The sequence below is a fragment of the Oryzias latipes genome, chromosome 22 (genome assembly GCF_002234675.1).
Source record: "Oryzias latipes chromosome 22, ASM223467v1".
Lineage (NCBI taxonomy): Eukaryota > Metazoa > Chordata > Actinopteri > Beloniformes > Adrianichthyidae > Oryzias > Oryzias latipes.
Genome location: NC_019880.2, coordinates 11506372 through 11530810, shown reverse-complemented (window position 1 = coordinate 11530810; position 24439 = coordinate 11506372). Strand labels below are relative to the sequence as shown.

The window sequence follows — 24439 nt, the reverse complement described above, 5'->3', positions numbered from 1 at the left end:
AACAAGCTCCACGAGGAGCAGGTGTCCTTCCACTGGGATAAATCAACAGTAAACCAGGATCCAAAAGAAGGAGGTTGTGTGCCTGACAGGGACGTGGTGGCGGTGGTTTTGGGAGGGGGGGGGGTTAGATGCTTTCTGTCTGAGTAAGGAGAAACTTTGAATGTACCTGATAGCATCGTTTAAGCCCTCTTTGTCGCCAACAAAGCTGTTTGTTGTCACTCTGTTTCTTTTCATCTTATCAAAGTTGGTTTAAAGTCAGCACACAGATCCCAACTTCCTGGGAAGGCGTGATGACGAAAGCTTGCAGTGCTCATCAGTCACGAGGCGCAATTTCAGCTGCAGGACGAACTGTTAAAGGCACCCACCCGTCACATAGCTTCATTAGGGATCCTGTCATTTCACATTCACGACGACTCTGGAGATTTTTAAGGACTCGTTTGCCTGCAGCTGTGCTGACTGATGTTAATCTGCTCACCTGGAGAATGTGAACAACTCTCAGGTGTTCATATTGAATGAGTACGGCCTTAACAAAAAAAAAGACAACACTAATGAAGAGGGACGTCATACATCATTGGAAAAAAAGAAGCAAATCCTTGTTTTCTTTGATTTCAACCTTTAGGAGTTACCACTAATTACATTTAGTAACTGTTGGTAAGAGGAAAAATCCAGAAGTAGTTTTACCGGAGCATACTTTTACTTTTACTTTTGCATCACAAATAGATTTGTGACAAGAAAAAAAACTCAGTTAAACTTTCTGTTTTCCTCTGCAGATGACTGTATGGACAGATAATGGGGTTAATATAAAGTAATAATCCATGTTTTACAATATAAAGATTTCTGTTGTCTCATCAATATTAGCATCCTTTAAAAATGCACGAGTGTGTAGGCTGTAATCTCAGTTACAGACTATATACTTGCTTTTTAAAGCTATTTTATGCTGAAATTAAATTATGTCCTGTAAAACATGATATTTTTAATAAAGGGAAACAAATTCTCTCAAACTAGAAAGAAAAAATAATCTTACTTGCCAATATATTTATTTATATTTATTCTATGCACCACCCAAAGGTTAGTTATTACAAAATTCTGTTTTCGGTTAATGAAATTTTTTATTTACAAGTCTCTCCATGGCCTTGCACCAAAGTACATCTCTGACATGTTGGCGCCATATGAACCATCTCAGACTCTGAGGACCACAGGGACCGGCCTCCTGCGGATGCCTAGAGTCAGGAAGGGGAATCATCGTTTCAGACTTCTGCAGCTAAAAGCTGGAACAGTCTCCCTGAGGTTGTGAGACAGGCGTCTACTGTGTTAACGTTCAAATCTAGACTCAAAACATTCCTAATTAGCCGTGCATATAACTGAAGGGTCCTTATCTGTTCAAGTTCTTTTCTCTTTACTGTCTTTTAAAGTAAATTTTATAATGATTATGTATGTTTTTAATCTTAGCACTGTTATATATTGTGATTTTAATGCATTTTCCTGTTTTGTGAAGCACTTTGAATTACTTTGTGTATGAATTGTGCAAATAAACTTGCCTTGCCTAATTTCAATGTGTAGAACAAATAAATTTTGCACATCATTTTTTTTATTTGTCTAATTTAATAGATTTTTATGCTGTAAATGTTTGTTTGTTAGCCAGTTACAGATGTACTCTTACTTAAGTATTTTCTTAAATGAGTAATTTTTACTTTCACTAGTTTGTTTTCAGATCTATTTTCAATACATCTTCAAAATATTCTGCCTGTCTCTTGCTAAGGCAGGTATGAGAAATAATAAAATAGGAACAAAATGCAAACCTACCTTGCGCAAAGACAAAAATTTTTGCAAAGAAATCCAAAAGTGATTAACGTTTAGGCTGCAATACTTGATCTTAAAAAGTTATTTTTAGAGATTCAAAACACTTAAACATGTCTTACTTTATAAGTAGCCAACAATTTGTTTTCACATTTTGTCAGGTTTTTTTCTATTTTTGGTAAATTGACATGCATTGATAGCAGGGGGGGGAAAAAAATCACAATTCTTGAAACTCTGTTCTGACTGGTTTATCTCGAGTCTCTCCCAGTTCCAGGTATAGGCTGCCAGACGAACCAATCACGGCCGGAGTCTGCGCAATTGACATGTCGCCCCGCCCCTTCGTACACCTGTAATCCAATCCGCGGTCTTGTCACAGGTAAAACCGGCCTCAATATCTCTGCTTTGCCCCCAAAAGCGAGAAAAGCCGACAAAACCCGTTCTCTCAGTCGGGGACACCCTGTTTGTTGCCGCGGCCCTCATTCAGCGATAGCGGCGGAGTTTTCCTCGGTGAAGAAGACGGGTCGGATTTTCAGTACCAACTAGAAAGTCCAGTTCGACCAACCGGAGATGTCACAGGAGCATGACAAGTAAGTGACTCTCCACCTGTAGCCTGTGGACCGACCACGTTGACACTTGCTGATAAAAATACTGACCATTAGAACTACCTGAGGATTCTTTAATCCTTTTTTTTTCTTCTTGGCACGCGCGGATTTTTATTTTTTTATTTCTCTTTTTTTTTTCCTTGCAATATCATATGTGGTCTCGCATTTTAAAAGAACCATATTATTATCATTTATATTATAGTTTACTATGGGGGTACGTTAAGATTATTAGTTCCCGAGCGGGAAAGTGATTACAACACCTTCTTCTCCTTTTTTTGTTTTTTTTGTTTGTTTTTTTTACCCCATGGTGATTTCACCTGTCATGTTCAAACCCGTACAGGTGTATCTTCACCTGTCGTGCGAGCGCAGGCGCCCGTTAGAATAACCGCGGTAAAGACGGCTGGATTAAGCAGTCAGGAGGCTTTTTTTATTATTTGTTATTTGTTTTATTCTTAATGTTGTTTGTTCAGGAATAAAACAAGATTAAACTGTCTCTGCAAAAGAAAAAGAAGAAAAAAAACGTGTTTTTTTTTAAATATTTTTTTCTAAAAATTTGGACCTGTTACAGATTTGATCTTTATGTATTTTGAGGGCAACAACAAGGAGACTTTGAGTGGAGTGAAATTGTACACCTGTTAGGCGTTGTCCCGATTGCTAACAGAGACTGTAAGCAAGCACCTGATGACTCAAAAAGCTTTGTCAAATTTAGAGTAAAAATGTAACAATAAAATCTATCTTTTCCATGCGCAAAATGTATATATGATGATTGTGAATGGATTATCTTAATGTAGAGAAAAATCAACTTTGTTTTGGTCTTGTCATGGGTTATATGACCTCATTGGTTTAGGGCCCCAAGGTAAAGGAGACCATTTTTGTTTGTATTGCATAATTGGATCACTGAGTATCAGTTTTGTTGTGGAAAAAGACAAAAATGTCTTTGTAACCTTCTCGGAAAAAACATAGGTTAAATGCATTTTTAAACGTCTTTCTTTTGATTTTTTTAACCCCCTTTTTTTCTCAAATGAATTTTATTTTGAAAAACTGAGTTTGTATACTGAACATTTTTAAAGGTTGGGTGTGAACAAAAAGTCTCACAAAATGGCAGCAGAAGAAGTGGAAAAAGACGGAGGCGGTGATGGTTCATCGGAACGTGATTTCTTTCTTTTTTACAAACAGGTTTACTTGCAAATAACAGTAAAGTCTGTTGAAACTCAGGAATGTCGAAAAGTCAGGTGCGTCACCTGCGGTCAGGTCCTCAGCCAATCAGTTTCGAGATTCTGCCAAAGTCGTCACACTGGATGGGCCTGTAGCGCATCTTTTTGTCGCGCCTCCGTGATGTCGCGGCTCTGATTTGTTGCACAATCACCAAAAAAGCCTGATCGACTGGTCATGCAGATAAATAACCCCTCTGCAGGGTTGAACTCCCGTACTTACAACCTGTTTGTCGGTTTTTAGAGATGCTGTGATTTCAGTTTTTGGCTCCTGGCAGTCGGCGTGGAAAATCTGTATGCCTTTAGGAATCTTGGGTTGTATGAAATCCATCCTTTAGCCAAGTAACTAAAGAAAAAAAAAATCTTTTTTTTATTTTCATCCCCAGTAAACGGGCAGTGGTGGTTCTCCAGAACAAGCAGGGTTATGGCAACCAGCGTCGCTCCTTCACCACAGAAGATGAAGCCTGGAAGTCGTTTCTGGAGAACCCACTGACGGCAGCCACCAAGGCCATGATGAGCATAAACGGAGACGAGGACAGCGCCGCAGCCCTCGGCTTCCTCTACGACTACTATGAGGTGTCAACAGCTTCCTTCAAAAAGCATCAATATCATTTTCCCGCCAACTCAGTTTTGTTTTCTAAATTTAATACATTTTTACCCATTAAGACACCAAATTCTTACCCAACATGTGTTAGACTGAGGATGTAACTGAACTGGCAGCCCCAATAGACAGCAGGATGACCCGTGCTGTTGGATGTGATGTGGTCAGATGCTGAGCGGCTGTGTTTACCCTCGCAAACAGGTGCCCAGGGACAAGAGAACAATACACCAGCCCAAGACAGAACTGCTGGCCTCTGATGTGGATCCCAACAAAAGGTAGGCAGCCCCCCCACCCCACCCCATACAGAGGCAAAAACACAGCCAAAGGAAAACACCATGAAAAGATTTGTTGAATCATTTATATCGGGCTGGAGCACTGAAAAGGGAAATAACAGAGTAATTTAATGTCTGGCAAATTCCTGTGGATTGACTCTAAACCTTTCATAAAAACCTTTAAAGTTAAATATAATTCTTAACATTTTTTGACTTTTTAAACACATTTTTCGTGTAAATTATGTGAAGACCCACTCCGATCATCGTTTGACCCATTTCAAAAGTGCAGTGGTCTTTTTATTATGATTACGCAGTTTTTGGCCAAAGTCATAAATCTTATTTTCTAGGACATACTTTCTGCAGACAAGGCAAGAGTTCATTAGAAATTTGCCTCCAAGTAGTGGGCGGGACATAATAAGCCCACCCCCACTTCCCACCATCCACTTGTATACGCTTTCTCCAGCTAGCTTATGGCCCCTCACACCCCCAACTAACATTACTGGTGCAACAAAATTGGCGAACAATGATGAAGCAATCAAGCCGTGCAGTTCTAAGCCAGATCCCAGTTCAGACAAGGAGAACAAAGATGCACAAATCTTCTGCAAGTGGATGCATCGGAATGGAGCAGAGCAGGGAGCTTGTGGCTTGACGTAGTGGCTTCTACGACACATTTACAAGCTTCTTCCAACAGCATTTTTTTTCCTTTGCACCTGATTGACGAAGAAAATCAGAAAAATGCCACAAGACCATGTTAAAACACCAATAACTTGATTTCCATTGGAGTTGGTCCTTAAGAAATAAGATTTAAAGTAGTTTTTTTTTTATAGTTTTGTTTTGCAAAACTTTCAGCTAATTGAACTATTATCAAATAAAATTAGATTTTGATTGCAGTGCTTTAAATGTGTTATAGGCATCAACTCCAAGCCAGACACCCGATACCTCCTCACCAGGAAGCTAATATGGACAACAGGGTCCAGGTCCTCAAGACACCCATCAATATTCTTCAGCTGACTTCAGATAAAAGAACCCACTTCCCCTCACCAGGTCTGCTCACATTCAACAACGTCAACAGCCAAAGGCAGTTTTTAAAGTTAAAACCATGGCTGTCAAGTTTACGCGCCTCTTTTGTTCAGATACAACTGTCACAGTTTCCATCGCCACAGTGCCAAACTACCAGTCCGTCAAGACGGAGGGGCCCTCACACGGCTTCTCGGTCACGGTTCCCAACAACTGCAACGACGCCGGCGTCTTTGACCGCCAGCTCAACCAAAACGCCATCCAGTTCAGCCCCAGCACGCAGTCCCGCACGCCTCCAGACTCCACCTTTCCCGAGAGTTTCAAGGATGGTTCCCAGGAGGTGAGTGTTTCGATCCCCCCTCGCTCCAAAACCAAGCTAACGCTCTCCCTACACCCCCCCCTCTTCTTCCTTGTTCCTCTTCTTCACTTTCCTCTCCCTCCACTCTCAGATCTCTTCCATCAAACAATGGGATATTCACCTGATCCCACGGAGCCAGCAGTGGGCTCAGCCTTCCCTGGTTTTATTTGAACATGCCAAAATAGTGGCCAGTATGTTATTATGCCATTGTCTCACCAACACAATAAAGTGCTGTACTTTTCTCCTACAATAGCAAAAGGCCTTTCTCTCTCCTCTTTCTCTTTTTGACCATGAGGGGAATTACCTCAAAGAAGAGTAACCCAACAAAACCCGAGTGGGGACAGGAGGGGTGGGGGAGCCATCCACCACAGCCCTTTTTTTTTAATTTTTAACAAAAGCTAAATGTACAGGGAAGGAAAAACCTAAACAAGGTTGTAAACTGTTATTGCTGATGGGGGGGGGGGGGGGGGAGTCAAAAGTAGCGTCAGATTTACATATTAACCTGAGAGATGGTAATGGTGAAGCTTTCACACATTTTAATAGCATTTTCTGATAATTATCTATTCCAAAAAACAAAAGAAAGTTATGCATTTATTGAAAAATGACACTAGCACATTCCTGTGTTTTGGATAGAAAACATAAAAAATAGAAGCCTTCTAAGACCCACTCTGATTATCTATTGATCAATTTTAAAAGTGTTCCCAGTGGTCTTTTAATTACAATTTTGCCATTTTTTGCCAAAATTGGAAAAAAAACCTGTGTGAGGATCTTTTGGCGCGGAGCAACCCCGCCCCCCTTACCTCTTGCAATAGAGCAGGGCAGGGAGCTTCTTGCCAACCCTGCATGTTTTCTACATCACAAACAAGCTTTTTTTTTTTTCAAACAGCATTTTTTTTCTGCTCCTGATTCACAACTATTAGAAGAATAAAAACTCAGAAATTGATTTTTAAGCTTGATTTTCTTTCACAAGAACATGTTAAAAACACCAATTTGTGTCAGACTTTTTGATTTTTTTTTATTTGAAATGGTTTATTTCAAGCAATTAAGTAGAAATAATACACAACAGCAATATAATCATCAGTTATACATTCATACAGTAACTAATCAAACTTAAGATAATTAGACACATTAATAAATGTTGCTTGAAAGGGAGTGGAAGGAAGCAAACTTATATCACTGGGTTTTTAATAACATCCAGAAAGCTTAGAGTAGATACCATTTGGTGTAAGAAGTGTTCAAACATCCACCACCGCAGGTAAAAATGTTTGCTTTCGATGTAAAAAGAAAATGGCAGGAGGTTATGGCACACGTTTGTAGAAAAAGGGAAGAACTTTTATTTATCAAAATATGACCATTTTTCAAAAGAGGTTCTGACCCATGTGAAAACCTAATAGTTCAGCTGCGTTTAAAGAAAAGAATTCAAACCAAATTGATCTGTTCCTAGAAAATGCAGTATCAATATAGTATTGATTTTTCTTAAAAGTTTTTTTTCTTGAGGTAAGCATTTGCTTTTTTTGGGTTTTAATTGTAAGAATTTATCAGCTTAGTGAAGAAAGTTCATCCTCTTTTCAATTTAACTGACTTATTATATAAAACAGTTTTTCATCAAAAATAAGTTTTAGAATGAAAATATGATAAAGAAATAAGTCCATTTGTGTTGGAAAATTAAACTGTTATATTGTAGTTTAAAGTTAATAGAGTAGTTTAGCAGTAATATCTAGCTTTGTGTAATGTCAATGTAAATACAGGAAATGCTTTTCATCCTCTTTCTTATGTTGTAATTAACCCGTCGTTTGTGTCTCTCTTTCTGCCTGTTCTGAAGGTGTTTGCCTTCCCGGATCTCCAGTTACGCATGGCCTCCCTGGTGCCTGAGGGATGCTTTGACACCGTGTACGGGTACGTGGCTCTGCCCCCTGACCCACTGCCACGCTGCCCTCCAACTCCCAACACCCCACAGCAGAATGGCGTCTGTCGTTCCACTCACAAGGAGACTCCGACACATAACACTCTCACTTTCAGGCCAACCTGTCACGATTTTTAAATGCAGCTTAGTTGCAGCAGCCCAGTGTTTTGAACATTAAAACGTCTCGCCATCTGCATGTGGAAGCAGCTTTCGATCACTTTTCATGTTGATGTTGGGAAAACCTTGCTGTTTTTTTTACTTGCAGCAACAATTTCGAGTACTCTCTTGAGGCGTCTAAGTCTCTGCGTCAGAAGACCGGGGATGGGACCATGACCTACCTCAACAAGGGCCAGTTCTACCCAATCACTCTCAGGGAAGTGGACAACAAAGGCATTCAGCAGCCCATCACCAAAGTTAGGGTAGGAAAAACCAACAAATCCAGCTGAAAATAACCTAAAAAGATGGCATTTATGGAGTGTAAATAACCGTTTCTACCCCACAGAGTGTGGTGATGGTGGTGTTTGGGGAGGAGAAGTGCAGGGAGGATCAGCTGAAACACTGGAAGTACTGGCATTCCAGGCAACACACAGCCAAACAGAGATGTCTGGACATTGGTAAACTGGTTCCATTAATTCAGTTTTTTTCTTGAAGCTCCTCTCATACTTCTCTGATCTTCACTTATCTTGTATAACTGTTGTACTTTTTTCCTCCAGCTGACTATAAGGAGAGCTTCAACACAATCGACAACATTGAGGAGATTTCCTACAATGCCATTTCCTTCACCTGGGACACGAACGAGGAGGCCAAAGTAAGACACACACCCGCATCCATTTTTACATGGGTGGCACCACCACTGCTGTTTTGGATGAGGTCATTTTTAACTAAAACAAACTCCTGACATGGGGGTAGCTGTTTGCTCATCGCCGGTCTTATCAAAACCAGCTTTGCTAATCCCAGAACTGTTCCATTGGTTTTACATTGGTTGTCTTAACTCCCTACATCACTCTCAACATACTTGAGATATCAGAAAATGGATGATCCAACTGGTTTGAAATCACGCGCCGAAGCCACTTTATTTAGTGTTCTTTCATGAAGGTGAGTTTTGTCGTTTACAAGACAAAAACATGGGAGTTTGTCTTTAGTTAAACCTTTTATTTTCATTATTTTTGCACTCCAGATGTGAGTAGGAAAAAGTCAGGATAATGGAAACTCGGCAGGCGGAACAAGGCAGAAGGGATGTCGTTGTCCTCACCCTTCATGTAGAAGATTTTTAGTTCTCAGTAACCTAAAAATACTGAGAGGCTTCACGGCACTGACGCTTCATCTCCTGCAGTTGTTTTCTGTAGCAAAACCTACATAAATAAGGTCACATGCACAGACCTCCCCTGCAAAAACCAGGATGTGGGTCTAACTGTCACACGCCTCCAGGCTTGTGTCTATAGGATGTTCATCTTTGTGTGTTTTCTCTAATTCATCTCGTGTGTACACACCCACCGTTCCGTTGTTTGAGCATCTCATCGGCGAGGTGTTGTGTTACAGATGAAGATGCAGTTGTGTGTGTATTTGGATATGTGTGTGTGTGTGTGTGTGTGTGTAGAGGGGATGTCACTTAGGAGTTGCTGACTTGGGCTGTGGGGAACTTTCAACTGGTTGTAGATTTAAGGTAAATTCTGGGGTTAACCGTTTGGTTGTCGTGGTTACAGTCGTGTAAGATGAGACATGTATAAAGAGGTGTATTTGTGTGTTTTTGGCTCCCTTCCTGCTTTTGACTTATATTCATGCTCTTTTTTTCTTGCCATGTAATGTCATAGTGAAAGCAAAGAATAATAATTAGTGCTATGTTTTTCCTTTTAAAATGCATTTTAGGAGGGTGACATTTTGAATTTTACCTTTTAACCATGGGGAAAAAAGAGATAATCGGTTTAAAAACTCTTTTCGTTAAAGCAGATTTTATTGTTGCTGTAAGAGCACGCTTGTATTTACAACAACAAAAATGTTATCCTGCAAATTAAAAATAATTGTCTCTGTAATGTCTGCTTGTGCTACCTGCATCCATTTTAAGTGTTTCCAGACTTTCTGTTATGGCTGTTGAGACAATGAGAGCTGTTGACAGTACAAACAGTGAAAGGACAAAGGGAGGTTAAACGTGTGTCATACCTAAAACGACCAGAGGAGGGCAGCAAATCTTAATTATAAAAAAAAAACTGGACGCAGAAATGCACTTGCTTAGCACTAAAAAAGGCCTTCATTATGAAGAAAAAAAATGAAGGATAAGGATGAAAGCTAAGATTGACTTCTGACTTTTTACCCGCTTGATGGAAACCCCCTCCGTCTCTGCAGATCTTCATCTCCGTCAACTGCCTGAGCACAGACTTCTCCTCTCAGAAGGGCGTGAAGGGCCTCCCTCTGAACCTGCAGATTGATACTTACAGCTACAACAACCGCAGCAATAAACCCATCCACCGCGCCTACTGCCAGATCAAGGTGTTCTGTGACAAAGGAGCGGAGAGAAAGATCCGAGACGAGGAAAGGAAACAGTCCCGTCGGAAAGGGAAGGTGCCGGATCTGAGTTGCAACCCGCCTTGTAAGTCTTTTCTTTATTGGAAACTAAATATGTTTTTGGTTTGGTCAATCTGCAAAAATTAGTATTTAACTTTTAAAGAACTTCACCAGTGAAGTTAATGTTTTTAACATGTTCTTGTGGCATTTTGATAACGAAGGACATATATAAAAAAATGAATCGTAACATTGCGTTCCTCAGTATTTATTTACATCGTTGTGAATCAGAAGCACAATCTCCCTGCTCTGCTCCATTCTGATGCATCCGCTTGTAGACAAATAGATCCACGTATGTCTTTGTTTTCCTCGTCTGAGCTAGAATCTGACTCAGAACTGGACGGCTGGATAGTTCCAACATTAATGGACGTTTTTGTTGCACCGCTAATGTTAGATTGGAGATATGAGGCCCTGTAAACTAGCAAGAGAACTGTAAACAGAGGGATGACAGGAAATGGGGTGGGCTTACTCCACACAAACAGTCCCACCCACAATTCAAAGGGGAATTTCTGCACTACTGCCGCTCTGCAGAAGCTATGTCCTAGAAAACTCACGTTTTTTTTTTTTTTATTTTGGATGAAAACAGCACGATCATACTTAAAAAAACCACCTGGATTGCATTTCAAATAAATCAAAAAATGACTGGAGTGGGACTTTAAATATCTCAAGTAGAATTGCTGAATTCTAAAGCAATCCAGCAGGTGGCGCTGCTGACTAACCTAGACACAATACAACAACTACTGCACAATTTTCTTCTGCCAAAAGCGCTGAGATCCTTTGCCTGATAAATACACATACAGCTAATTTTTTATAATATGAAAGCTTCATGGGTGAAGATATATTTTGGGGAGCTTTCACTTGTTGATCTGCTTCTTCTGCCTTTGTCCTCTCAGTTGCAGACATGAAGGTTCCCATCCTCCAGAAGCGCAATGACGTGACCATCTTCAAGATGATGAACGACCTCGAGACCCAGCCGGTCCTGTTTATCCCCGACATCCACTTCTCTGCCCTCCAGCGCCATGTGAGTGCCTGTTCCAGACATTCAACGCTGTTGATGACAGCATAGTCATAATTAACTCCTCCCCACTGACGGATCAGGTTTTTTTTTGTTTTGTTTACCAGTTGTAAAACTCTAAGGAAGCCTGTTAAACATTTGCTTTTCTGCCTCCTCCCATCCATCTGTCAGCTGGGTCAAGGTGACCAGAATGCCTGCCTGCGAGTTGGCAGGAACAGCGAGTTCCCGGTTTAAAGCTCTGATAGGAGTCCCACAAACTGATGGCAGGCTTTCATAATGCTTACTCACATGCTGAATCATTCACCGGTGACTCAAAACAACCCAGGGTGAACACCACTATTCCCAAACCGCCATCGTGATTATGCTCGTATGATTATAGAAACACAGAATACAACGGCGTGTGGGTTGCAGAAAGTAAGAAATAAGTTGGAAATTAATATAAAGACAGATCTGTGTGTGAGGGCAGTGGGTCTGCATGTTGAGCTATTTTTATCAGTTTTACTTTGAAGCAATGCATTCCCTCCACACGTGGACTCTGAGCTCTGCTGCCAGCAGCAACTCTCTGCTTGGCACGTACTGGATGAGAACAACACATGGTTGAAAAAATTTGTAGTTACATTTTGCTCGATTAAAGAGATCGCATGCACAAAGTCTGCCCCCTGCTGGTCACATTTGTAGTTCCCTATACGAACCCAAGCTCCTTTTTAGTTATTGTTTCCTAAAATTATAAGTTATGTGGGATATTCTGTAACATTGATGTCACTGATGGGTTCTTATGGCTTAAAAGCACAAACCTGCCTAATTTCTTTCTCTGTTTTGAGGATTTTTATTTTCCTTTAATGGAAATTCAATGGTTGAGGAAAAGCAGGTTATTTTTGGTGATGTCAATGACACTGAACATGACTAAAGTTGCGCAACGAGTCTTTGATAAAGTGCGTTGACTGACTTTGTTCCTAGAATAGAAAGCAGTTATCAGTATCGCCTGCAGTTGATCGATGCGGTCAGAGCTCAATACATTTTGAAATCTGGATTTTCAGAAAAATAAGTTTTCCATTATTGGTTTTCACCCTTTAAGGTAAATTTCCAAATATTGATAAGCTATTATGAAACCGGTCCCATCTGTCAATGTCCTAATAAATACAAAATAAATCCACACATCAAATATTACAAACATGAAACTAATAACTCCAGTCCAATAAAAAATATTTTAATAATGTCTGGATGTAGACACTCCTTAAGCATATCTTTTGTTTGCATTTGCAGGTTATGGCATGGACGTGTAAATGGGTCAGCACAGGAAACCAGTTTATTTTACCTTTGACCCAGTTTATAGCCAATGAAGAGTTATAATGTCTGTATTTACACAGCCATGTGTACATTTAATGCCACGGGTGAACTCAGAAAAACACTAACAAACTGATAAAACATACAATTTTACTATGTAATGTTTTTATTTGTGCAATATTTTGTTTCATTTGAGTAAATCCAATTCTCCATGTTCCCCTTTTGCAGCCTTTCTCAGCAGAGGAAGGAGAGGACAGGTATGTTTCACACTTGCTTTACATTAGCTAAGCCCACTGTGGAAGCGTTCCTAGTAAATGCTGGCATGTGTTTGCTCTTTCCCCAAAATGCTCACAGGCTTTGTACTCTTTTATAGTATGTTAGCTGGTTGTTACAGCTCTTTAACTGGTGCCTTGTGTGCATCTGTGTCTGCTTTCCAATGCAGCTCAGGCATGAGGAGATTACCCTTCAATGATGATGAGTTTGCCCCCCCCCCAAACAAGATGCCAAGAGTGGATGAACCAAAGAAAGGTACCAGGGTTTTTGTCTTTTGTGGGTGAAAAGGACTGTGTTTCTGTCAAATGCTTACTCGGGGTACCATGTGATTTTCCAGGTCTTTCAAAACATGCACATGTGGCCAAGGCCTCCATTGACCAAACAAATACCAATGATCACTCACTGTGTGCACACGGACAAACAAGCCTGCAGCGTTTCTACTGTTTCCTATTCACAGCCATTAAGCAGGTGTTCCCTCTAGTCATGAATACTGAAAATACATACACACAAGTTTTGAGCTTTACGCTCCAGTTGTATTTAATTGTCAACTTCACAAAACCAAGCAAAAAAAAACTGTCTGGGTAATCAATCCAAACTGATCCGGAGCAAACCAGAACCAACAGATTCAACTTAACGATCAATACATCCTATTTAACACAGTGAGGCTAACAAACACTCCAGTTATGGAAATGTCACTGTTCAGAAAACTGACTATTATTTCCTATAATCATTTATATGTTTTAATGTCCTTATTAGCTGCTGGTAAATAACCTGATACGATCGAGGGTCTGCGTGTCCTACTTTTGGACCCACCCCCCTCCCCCTTAAAAAATAAAGAGACATCAGTGTCAGTTACAGGGTATCAACTACCAGGAAAAAAGTACAAACAGACCCCCTCTACTCTCACACACACAAACACACAGTCAACATCTAAACCAGTTCACCTGCTTTATTTTGCAACACCACCATCATCTTCCTTGATGATTGAGTTCAAATCTGGCAACCCAAATGGTGTACAAAGGTTAGGTGGGTTGGACCAAAGAGGCAAGCCTTAAAAAGTAGATGTAGTAAATGTAGTCAGGCCAGTTCACCAAGTTACCACTAGGTGGTCGATCCCCATTCAGTTTAATGTAACCAACTTGCAAATGCACCTAACAGGGGGAGTGGCTTTGACTGACACCAATAGTTGAACCCTCAACTCTGCTAATACCAACAACTGTCAGGCTTGTTTGTCCCACCTACTCCCACTTTTTTTAAAAGGTCAGAACTCTGTGATATTACAGGGATGTCACAAGAGGACAATCACTGTGGTGCTGAAAAATTTCTTAAACAATCATTACTTTTTTGATCAAATCTGAAAAAAATCTTCAAATAACAAAAAATGTAATTTAAAAAAAGGATTGAATTTTCTAATGAAAGTCATTTCATTGACATACCAGTAATTTGTTTTACAGGTGTATTGAGAAGTGATATTAATATTAAGAATCATTTTATGTAGAAAAAAATATTTGTTGTCATTCTTTTATTATGATAGTTTAAGTTAATAAAAAACTAGTATTAATTTTGACAGAAAATCAGTTTAAAAAAAAACATTTGATCCTGTAAACTCATTAAGTTCCTCTGAAAACACTTATAAAGGTTTCCGTAGCTCTTAAATGCTTTCCCAATTCAGGTCAGTACAGTACGCAATGATGGGGAAGACAGTCACCTGCACCCCCTTCAGAAAAGGCAAACCACAAAAGATCATTGCTAAACAAGCTGGTTGTTCACAGAGTACTGGATCCAAACTGAGTGGAACAAAAATGTGTTTCAGACACAGGAATAATTGTAGTGTTGAGAAAATGGTAAAGCAAAACCAAGGTAAGAATTTGGCCGAACATCACAAGGATTGAACTGAGGCGGAAGTCAGAACATCAAGACCTCAAGTTAAGCCGTGATTGAACTAGAGACAACATCAGAGATGTCTTATCTGGGCTAAAGAGAAAATGAAACGGACTGTTGCTCAATAGTCTTTTCATTTTTATTTATTTATTTTTAGATAGAAGTAAATTTTACATTTCATTGAAACTTAAGATCCAAGAGTGGAAGAAGAGCCCACTTCCAGTAAAAAGTCTGTTTGTGTACATATGCGTGTTTCGGGCTTCTGCGCTCAAAACCCTCGCTATACACGTTTTTACAACCATTTTCAGGCCCCACGTATGAAACCTGCAGCCATTAAACGCGGGTTGATAGTTAAACCTGGTCGAACTTTGACCAATCAGGGACTCTGATTTGGTAATTGACCTATGGATGTCTTCCTTAATTCACTGAAGTGCCAACCGTCTGAAAATTAGTCATGAGGGAGAAATTAATAAATGTTGATTGTGCCCGGCTGGAATTATGACACCAAGTCAGTCATGTATCAGAACAAGGCAGTGAAAGTAAAAGCCTAGAGAAAGATTTGTGAGATTTGGATCATTTTGACATTTCGCACCAAGACTCTTCCAACTGTAGGTGGCGGACATCCGCTAGTAAACAGTAGAAAAAGAAAAAGAAGGAGCCCCAAGCCACTTGTCCTGTGAGAACACCATGGGCCCGGGTGTGTCTGTAGCTTTAATGTTTTCAGGTTCTATGTCATCTGCTGGTGTTGGTCCATAGTGTCTTCTTTAGTCTACATGCAGTGCAGGCATCTATAAGGAAGTATTTCATGTTGCTCACTGCTGACAGGCTGTATAGAGATGCTGATTATATTTACCAGCAGGACTTGGCACCTGCACTCTGCCAAAGGCACCAAAAGCTTAGTCAGCAAAAACATCTGAGCTGAACCCATTGAAAAGAATGTATAGGCCGTTGGCAAAAGGAAGTTGATACTCCAGATCCAACAATGCAGCTGACCTGACGGCAGCTACCAGAAATCTGGACTTCCAGTACATCTACACAATGCCAAATCGAATTCGGTTCCTGCCTTACCCATTGAAGTGTTCCTGGGCAAGATGCTGAACCCCACATTGTTTCTGGTGGTCATAGGCTGGCGCCAGACCCAGAGAGAATGTGTGTGTGTGTGCATGGGTGAATGAGAGTAAAGTGCTATATTTGTTAATGTATATGCCATATTCTTGGTGACTAAATGTGTTCTTTTCCCATCACAGTCCTGCTGTATGTGCGCAAGGAAACAGAGGAGGTGTTTGATGCCCTCATGCTAAAGAATCCAACGCTGAAAGGCCTGATGGAAGCTGTAAGTTGTCCTCACTTCATGAGACTGGAGTTGGACTTTCTGTTCCCATTTCATGTTGGTGCTGTAAACTTTGCACACAGCAGCTTGAGGCTCAGTTTCTCTCCCTTCCTGAGCAAGTGTGGGAGGCTGTGTGAGCTGGGACGTGCAAAGACGCGAACAAAGTCTGGGGGGGGGGGAAGTTGCTTAGAGGAGGGATGGGAAACTGTTTTTGTTTTTTAGGTACAAAGGCAAAGTGGTTTGTGAGTAAAATATGTTGGAACAAAAGGTCAGATAGGCGAAAAGGTCATGTGAGGGGTTATCAGGTTAAGGAAAGTAGACCGTGCAGGGAGGGGGGGGGTTCACATTTAGTGGTGTCTTTTGACAGATTAGACCTAAGAACAGTTTGTTCCTTTCTTTCCACTGTGTATGTTTGTGAGTGTGTACTTGTCTTGCTTCATTCATGGAGTTCAAAAGGTGGGAGTTTACTATACTTGTGCGGTCTGACAGCCTTGCTGGACCAAAACACAGCATGCCAACGGTTTAAAGGCAAGTTTCAGGGTCAGATTGGGTTTTAAGGTTACATCTTTGGGTTAGGTGTTTATCTTTGATGGATGGGATGAGGGAGAGTTTTCACTGATGCAGAAAAAAATGAGGTCTTTTTGTGATGAGACTTGAGCACTGACATGTACTTTTTTTTCCCCCCAACCAGATTTCAGAGAAATATGAGCTTCCTCTGGATAAGATTGGAAAGGTCTACAAGAAGTGCAAAAAAGGGTGAGAACAAGTCATCAGAAAATATAAAATGCTCAAGTCCCACTCCGATCATCTTTTGATCTATTTAAAAATCGTTCCAAGTGGTCTTTTCCTTATGACTATGCCGTTTTTAGCCAAATCAGAAAAAAGAGTAGTTTTCTAGAAAATAGTTTCTGCAGAGCTGCAGTTGTTCAATAATTGCCTCTAAGTTGTGGGTGGCACCACTGGTGTTGAGCAACCCCCCCCCCCCCTCCCCCTCCATCCATGTTGCTTAGAGCTCAGACCGGTGGGGGCTTGTGGCACACCCAGCGTATTTTCTACACCACAAATACGCTCTTTTTCAAACTGCATTTTTTTTTTCATCTGCTCCTGATTTACGACGATTTCAATAAAGAAATACTTAGAAATGCTTATTTGGGCTTAATAAAAAAAAAGAAGGCCTGTATCATCAGCAAAAGTCCAACAGGACATGTTAAGACATCAAAGTGGGCATAAAGGTCGATTTTCATGTGTAAACATGCCAAATTTTTTTAAAAATAAAACTTCCCCTCCGATCAACAGTATTCTTGTCCACATGGACGACAACATCATTAAACACTACTCCAACGAAGACACCTTCCAGATCACCATGGAGGACCAGGGCGGCACTTACAAGCTCACCCTCACCGAGATCTGATCGCTCGATCCTGATCTCCGCGGCGGAGGATACGTTGAACCATCAGGTTTACACTTCTGGCTAATCAGTGATTACGGACTTGATCTGAACCTCAAATCATGTCCTCCTTGTGCTGTGTAAGTGCCAAGCTGTTCTTCGAGATAGCTCAAATGTGGTATTTAAAAGCTGGAGCTCTTAACATGCTACGATTGGCGGTGTAAGTTATACATAAGATTTTATGTGTGAGGTTTGTTTTAGTTTTGTTTTTTCTTATGATGCTTGTGTGTGTAGTAAGGGGGAAAAAAAAAGCTTAAATGCGGGCTTTTTGTGTTCATCTTTGCAGAGCAGTTGTAGAGCCAGTACCATACCTCAAGCTATGCAAGCAGCAACATAAGTCTCTTCATATGGTTGAATTTTAATTTGACAATCCGATCTTCCTTCTTTATTTTTCCAAGCCATGGCACTGATGACAGTAGTCTGCAAAGTTTGATTTTCGTCCAGAAAAGATGACGACAATTCATATTATTAATACTAAACAATATGGCAGTATTTGGGAATTCGCCGTACAGGTTAAGTAGACTACTAGAACATGCTTTCTATTGTTTATGTTTGTTTTTTTATAAAACTTTTTTATAAAGTATTACATGGTTATTACCGATTGCTAAAACACAGCTCCCATTCCCTTTTAGAGTAGTTTACTGAGTGTTGATGGAAAAGGTCAATTAATGTGTCGTGCAGCCTTTGCAGGCTGTCTCGAAAGTGCAATAATGTTTTGGCTCTGACACATTCAGAAGAATATTGCCACAACTACAGTACAAGATACAGTTTTTTTTAATGAAAATATATATGTACATATAAATTGGAATAAAAGGATCTACTGGATCCCTCTTTTTTTATCTCAGTACTTTTGTTGTGTATATATTTATTAAGATAATGGATATGGGTGATTACATATAGCTTTCAATTAAGATTATGTTTATTTTCCATCTATATGAAGTTATGTTACTATTAATATGTTACCATTCTTATGTCAAGGGAGAAAAATGTATTGTTTTAATGATTGTTCAGCTGTTTTTATAAAGGAGTTGATGCACAAAGTGCCGAATAAAAGCTCTGTGGTGGCTGCCATTGGGGTGTTTGTGTTATTTCTGCCTTTATTTTCAATTAAAACTTCAATTTTTTTTAAGAAATTAGAAGTTAAATTGTTTTTTTTTTTTAGGAATAGTTAGCCTGGTGGTAGTGAAATATTGCAGAAATGAAGTGTAGGTCTGCAGGAATGGATGTCTGAGCATCGGTTAGACTAAACCTTGCAGCTTTGTCAAAGACGAATGCTAACCTATGGATTTATGCCTCTTTGTCATAGGTGGTTATCAGGTGATGCAAGTAACGGAACTCACCATTGTCATCCTTTAACCTTCATTAATCACTTAATCCTTTGAACTTAACAGGGTAAGGAAGTACACTATAGGCGGGCAGTTGGCTGTCAAAGATGGGACATTTTTAAGTAAATAAATGCAATTTATTTAAATAAATAGACAACTGAGTGGTGGCACGACTTTCCTGCTCAATTTGAAATTCAGAGTGTTGGCAAAAACCACTCATGCGTGGGCAAAGCAGGCCTAAGATGAGCAATCCACTGCACCGTCTGAATTATGATCATTGATTAAACCATTGATGAAAGATGACTTCTTACTCTTTGCTTTATACATGCTCTCTCTCTCTCGCTCTCTCTCTATCCTCACAGTATATAAACATATATACACCATCTTGACATCTAATCAACTGAAACATAGGAATCAGAGTATATGATATAAAACTTGACTTTAAAACAAATTTCAAAAAATTGCAGCAACAGAATAATTCAGGTTTTGTTTGCTGCTAAAATGATGAAGAGGTTCCTTCCCTTTGACAAATGAGGACATGTGAACAATAAAATGACAAAATTTGTACCGGTAAATGATCATCAAGTTTGTTGATATATTTAGTGCCTAGATTAAGAAAACAGTTGTGGCAGGGTGGAGAAATGCATGAAACATTTTATATGAAACATTTTATGCCTCGTGTAATATTTAAACATTAATTCTCAGGTTTTTTTTCTCTCTCTCTCTCTCTCTCTCTCTCTCTCTCTCTCTCTCTCTCTCTCTCTCTCTCTCTCTCTCTCTCTCTCTCTCTTTCTCTCTCTCTCTCTCTGCAAATACATATATATACATATTTAAAGTCATTAGTCGTTAAACAGGTTGCTTTTTTATGTTTGCCTATCAAATAAAAGGATTTGAATACAAGTTTTTTTTTTAATTGTCTTATTGTAGTTTTTTATAACATGATTTATTTATTCGTTGAAATGCCTTTGGTTGCATATTTGAAATAATTTATAACATTGATCAGTTGATGCCCCGTTTTTCTGTCAATCCCCACAAAAACAAATATGATTAACTCCATGATAAATCACTGACAGTTTGCATTAGTTATACAGCCTCACAGACAGAATCATAAATGATAACACGGTCTCTGTTCAGGTGAGCTGAACGAGTTCATCTAGTTAGAATTTAACCAACCGGCCACGTCAGCGTTGCCATGTCGCTATGCCTTCTAGTGGCATCTGCCATCTGTTCTCTCTTGCTCTCATTTTGACTCTTTAGTTTTTCTTCTTTTCTATCTTTCTAAATGTATGAGCAGGGATAACTTGCATTTAAAACTACATTTTATTTTTTCCATGGATTTGTAAAAAAACGTTTATGTTTCTTTTTTTCCATTTTATTCACTAAATTCAGTTTGTGTTTTATTATTTAAGAGAAGATACAAAAGAATTAGTAAAAAACATTATTTGTAAGTGTTGAGATTAATTTCTACAACTTCAAATACTTCTTTTTTTGTGTGGCTTGGCAAATTTTTGACCCCAATCAACATTCTTTCAGAGAAAAGCTTTTTACATCATAGCTAAAGGACTACAAGGGATATTTCTACCCATCCATAATGTAATGCAGCTACGATCATTAGGCATTACACATGCAAGACCATCTCCAAGGAAGCTCCTCCGGGGAGGCCTCAGACTTACCTCCTGCTCCTCACGTTGCCAGGACAACAGACAGCAAGCCAGCAGCTCACAAGTCAGCATCTCATAGCAACAGATTGACTTTGCCATCCCTCCTGACCAATCAGAGGGTAAATGCTCAAAGAAAAACCCCTGTTGTTGCTCCTTTCGGGTCTGTAGGAGGAGAGAGGGGTGGAGTCATGTGCTGTGTGGTACACAAAGCATCCTTCATGAGTTTATGTGACAGCTATACAATATCAGTGTAGTTTTGTTCAAACAAAAATCTGGATGACTTTTAGTGAAAACAACAACAATGGCGCCACTTTAGAAAAATCTTCAGCTTTGGAATTTTTGTTTTTCTAAAATGTTAATTCTATTTCCTTGTTGATATTTGCTTAACTGTACGACTTTTGCTAAAATACAATCTATTGAGTTAAATATGTATAAAGTTAAGTTAAAACTGTGTCCTATATTTTCTTTTTTGAATGTTTTTAAACCCCTTCTTCCTTCAAAAACTACCTAACTACATGTAAACATGACTGTTTATTAAGGTAACAATATATAATATTTCAATGAAAGAGTTTTGACTTTGTATTGATTTTTAGAATGTGTCTGAATGAAGTAGTTGAGGCTGCAGGTTTTTGAGAATGGTTTGCATCTGTGTTACATCACCTCTTCTCAAACCACTTGGTAAATATTTGCAAACTGAGGGGAAAAAATGAACCAGTTATGAACAGGGAATGATTTTCTCATTTTACTCAATGAAAATGTTCAGATTTTTAATGCTGTAATGAAAAGACTTTTTTTACTTGAAGGTCAATGTTATTAAATATTTTTAAAAATATACTTATGCTATTGTTATTACTATTTTCATATGGCAAATGTAGGCCACCAATGGTCTGGGTTGGCGTTATGAGGCTCTTACAGATTAAGTTCCCCATGTCACGAATACCAAGTCAGCTTGATAACATTAGAAGGTTTTAAGCATTAACAGTACAATCAGTGGTTCTTCTGGTGGGTAAAGCCTCCAAAACCAACATAAAGTAAATAAAAAATGACGTTTTTTTTACACAGTTTTCAGTTTTGTTGAGTTTTTATTTGACTTTTTATTATTACAAAACACAATTGTGAGTTTTATTAAATCTCACAATGACCTATTTATAATTTGGAGCTAAAATGTTCACACAGTTGTTTTTAATATATTTATTTTAAATTAAAAGTTATTTATCAATCGTTTAGTCATTGGTCATCTTTTGATCTTTTTCCAAATACGTTCCCATTGGTCTTTTGAGTATGATTATGCCTTTTTTAGCCAAAAAAAACATTGTTTCTACGACAGCTTCTGCGAAGCAGCAGTAGTTTATTCAAAATTCACCTCTACTTCCTGATATCCATCTGTTTACTTGCTCTCCCGTTAGCTTACAGCCCCTCACACCCACAACCTAACATTACAGGTCCAAGAAAAATGGCAAACTATATTGGAACCATCCAGCCGTACAGTTTTGACCCAAATGCCAGATCAAGCGAGAAAAACAAAGATGTACATGGATCTATTTGTCTACAAGTGGATGCATCAGCATAAAGCGGACTAGGGTGCTTGTGGCTTGCAGTAGCGTTTACGTCATACCGATGAGCTTTTCCCAACTGCATTCTTCCATCTGATCCTGTTTCACAACGATACGAACAAAGAAATACTCAGAAATGCAATTTGGAGCTTAATTTTCTTTATATATATATGTCCTCCATCATGAGGAAAAGTGCCACAAGAACACGTTAAAAACACGGTTTTCATCAGAGTGGGTCTTTAAACAAAATTTCCAGATAATAATTTTATGCCACCTTCTATGAAAAAAACAATTATCTAAATATCTATTTAATAGTTTCCATATATTAGAAATCTATCATTTCAGTTTTCTTTAGTATAGAATAAATCTTTCTTTTAAGGTTTTGGTTAGTTTATATAAAAGTATCTCTCTTGTCTGCATGCTCACCACCTCTAGCTAGTTGTCAGACCTCAGGGTATGTAAAACAGGCCCTGCTGGTATATTTAACCTCACCAGGGCAACTCCCCCTTTATGACCCCCGGAGTTCCTGGGGTGGGGGAGTTGTCTGAGCACGAGAGTAGTGCATGCAAAGGCCTGGATCGGGTCAGAGCAACCTTTCCTCCAAATACTCTGAACTAAGTTCAAGTGGACTGTCCCACTTATATCACAAACAGGCTATTGCCATCCCCATGTGGAGATCCTTCCTCTCTTCAGTGGCTAGCAGCTAACGCTGAGCGCATTGCAACATCCCTCCTTCAGGTCATGCCTGAGTCATGCTGAGCTACAGCTTACTTATGCAGCCAGGGTTATTATAACAGGGATGGGTTGGCACGTGCCACACAAGATTCTAACAAAAACATGCTCCAACAATGTGGTCAAATTGAGTTTATTAGGATTTTTGATTTGAAGGGATGATTATGAAACTTCAAAACTTCCTTTTTCCTGGAAACAGTCACTATTTTTCTTTTTTCAAAGTTATTTCAAAATTGAAAAAAAATGATAACACAGCCTTGACTATGGCAAATCATGTTGCATTCGTTTGTTAGAAATTAAAAAAAAGTTTTTTTTTTTTTACTCTACTGATGACATAACAGTCTTTCCAGGTCAAGAACAAACTAAAATTGGTGATGCTACAAATTGCTACAAAATTAGCTCACCAAATAAAAAAGAGCACACAATTGTTAAATATGAATGTCCACATGTCCTTTAAAAAAAAAGGAATCTATCTGTCGAAAAACAAAGCAAAACACTATGTTTTTGTTATAAACAAGAACCTTCCTTGAGTAAACAGCAGAATTTGATGGGTTAAAATATATTGAAAACTAATGTGTCAAATAATGTATCATAAACCCAGGAAACACATAATATAAATACTTTAAAAACAATAGTTGAGACAAGGCAGATATTGTGGCTCATTTTTTAAATGACAGAAATTCTGGAACACCGTCCTAAAATAGGCTGTAACTCACTTAACGTTACACTGATCACATGACCGGAATAGTTTTTTTCTGAAACAATATCTTATTTATAATTATTATTATTATCATATTTAAATGCTTACTTTGTTGCTTCAGCTATTAGACTTTGCCTAACTCAGGCGCAAACGTTTAGAAAACAAATAAAAACCTGAAAACAAACAAAACAAACAAAAAAAGCCCAGTGTGGTACCTGCGGTGCATTCACTTGCTATGGGAACGGTGGTAAAAATGAATGTCTCTTTTGTAACCGTTTCAGCGTACACATTGTGTGACCTTAACCTCTTAGTGAAAGCAGAAATTTTTCCAAGGGCAGTGAATTTAAGAGAAACACATTGACAAATGATTTTGCAATTTATCATAGGACACATTTTTTGATGAACCTATTTAAAAAAATATATTCATTAAACTTTTTTTAACAGCTTACACATTTTTTCCCGTATTGCCAATATTGAATGGTAGACCTTAAAAAAACTGTATGTAGAAAGAAATAATAAAATATACAGTTTAAACTCAAAGCATAATACAGCAGATTTCAATCATTTTTCAATGATAAACCCCCTGTAAATAATTGTTTTTCAACTAAGTACCTATTAACCAATGCTAAGCATCTTTGTGCTTTGTTCTTACTATGCATAAATAGCACCAAAAAAACTACAAAAACGAAACCTTGGATGACAACAAAACAAAGGAAATGTTACTTCGTTCACAAAAGTAACTGATGGTTGTTACCGGATTTTTCTCACAGCCCATGAACGCAGCGTAGACTGGATCGACCTTTCGCCTAGTTAAACGGACGGCAGTTCATCGGGTTTATCCTGACACCGCTGACTCCCGTGGCCACGCCCACTCACCACCACGCACCCCATTTCCTCCAACCGTCCAGCGAGCACGCGTTG

General features: G+C 39.0%; 1 protein-coding gene and 1 long non-coding RNA gene across 3 annotated transcripts; one reads left to right on the top strand and one right to left on the bottom strand.

Moving 5' to 3' along the window:
* Positions 1 to 2186: 2186 nt before the first annotated feature.
* Positions 2187 to 18618, top strand: grhl1 (grainyhead like transcription factor 1). 2 transcript variants are annotated; one of them, XM_011490332.3, is made up of 16 exons: positions 2187 to 2384; positions 3997 to 4186; positions 4413 to 4486; positions 5394 to 5527; positions 5647 to 5840; positions 7681 to 7754; positions 8027 to 8180; positions 8264 to 8375; positions 8475 to 8569; positions 10102 to 10345; positions 11211 to 11338; positions 12845 to 12873; positions 13059 to 13144; positions 16018 to 16103; positions 16792 to 16856; positions 17397 to 18618. In XM_011490332.3, the coding sequence occupies exons 1-16, from the start codon at positions 2365 to 2367 to the stop codon at positions 17509 to 17511; spliced, it is 1800 nt and encodes a 599-aa protein (XP_011488634.1). In that variant the 5' UTR covers positions 2187 to 2364; the 3' UTR covers positions 17512 to 18618. The 2 variants fall into 2 exon arrangements, with proteins under 2 accessions (XP_011488634.1, XP_011488633.1); XM_011490331.3 differs by having other exon boundaries at positions 5617 to 5840.
* Positions 10510 to 24408, bottom strand: LOC105356923. Its single transcript, XR_910969.3, has 3 exons — positions 24273 to 24408; positions 20546 to 20695; positions 10510 to 11365 (listed from the first exon to the last, which is right to left on the bottom strand). It is a non-coding gene; the product is annotated as an uncharacterized LOC105356923 (long non-coding RNA).
* Positions 24409 to 24439: the final 31 nt, after the last annotated feature.

Excerpts from the sequence above, each read along its gene's own strand:
- grhl1 (XM_011490331.3), top strand. The coding sequence starts at position 2,365 with ATGTCACAGGAGCATGACAA. Across the intron at positions 8,376-8,474 it reads ACAGAGATGTCTGGACATTG|CTGACTATAAGGAGAGCTTC; the intron begins GTAAACTGGTTC and ends TTTTTCCTCCAG. Across the intron at positions 8,570-10,101 it reads ACACGAACGAGGAGGCCAAA|ATCTTCATCTCCGTCAACTG; the intron begins GTAAGACACACA and ends CCGTCTCTGCAG.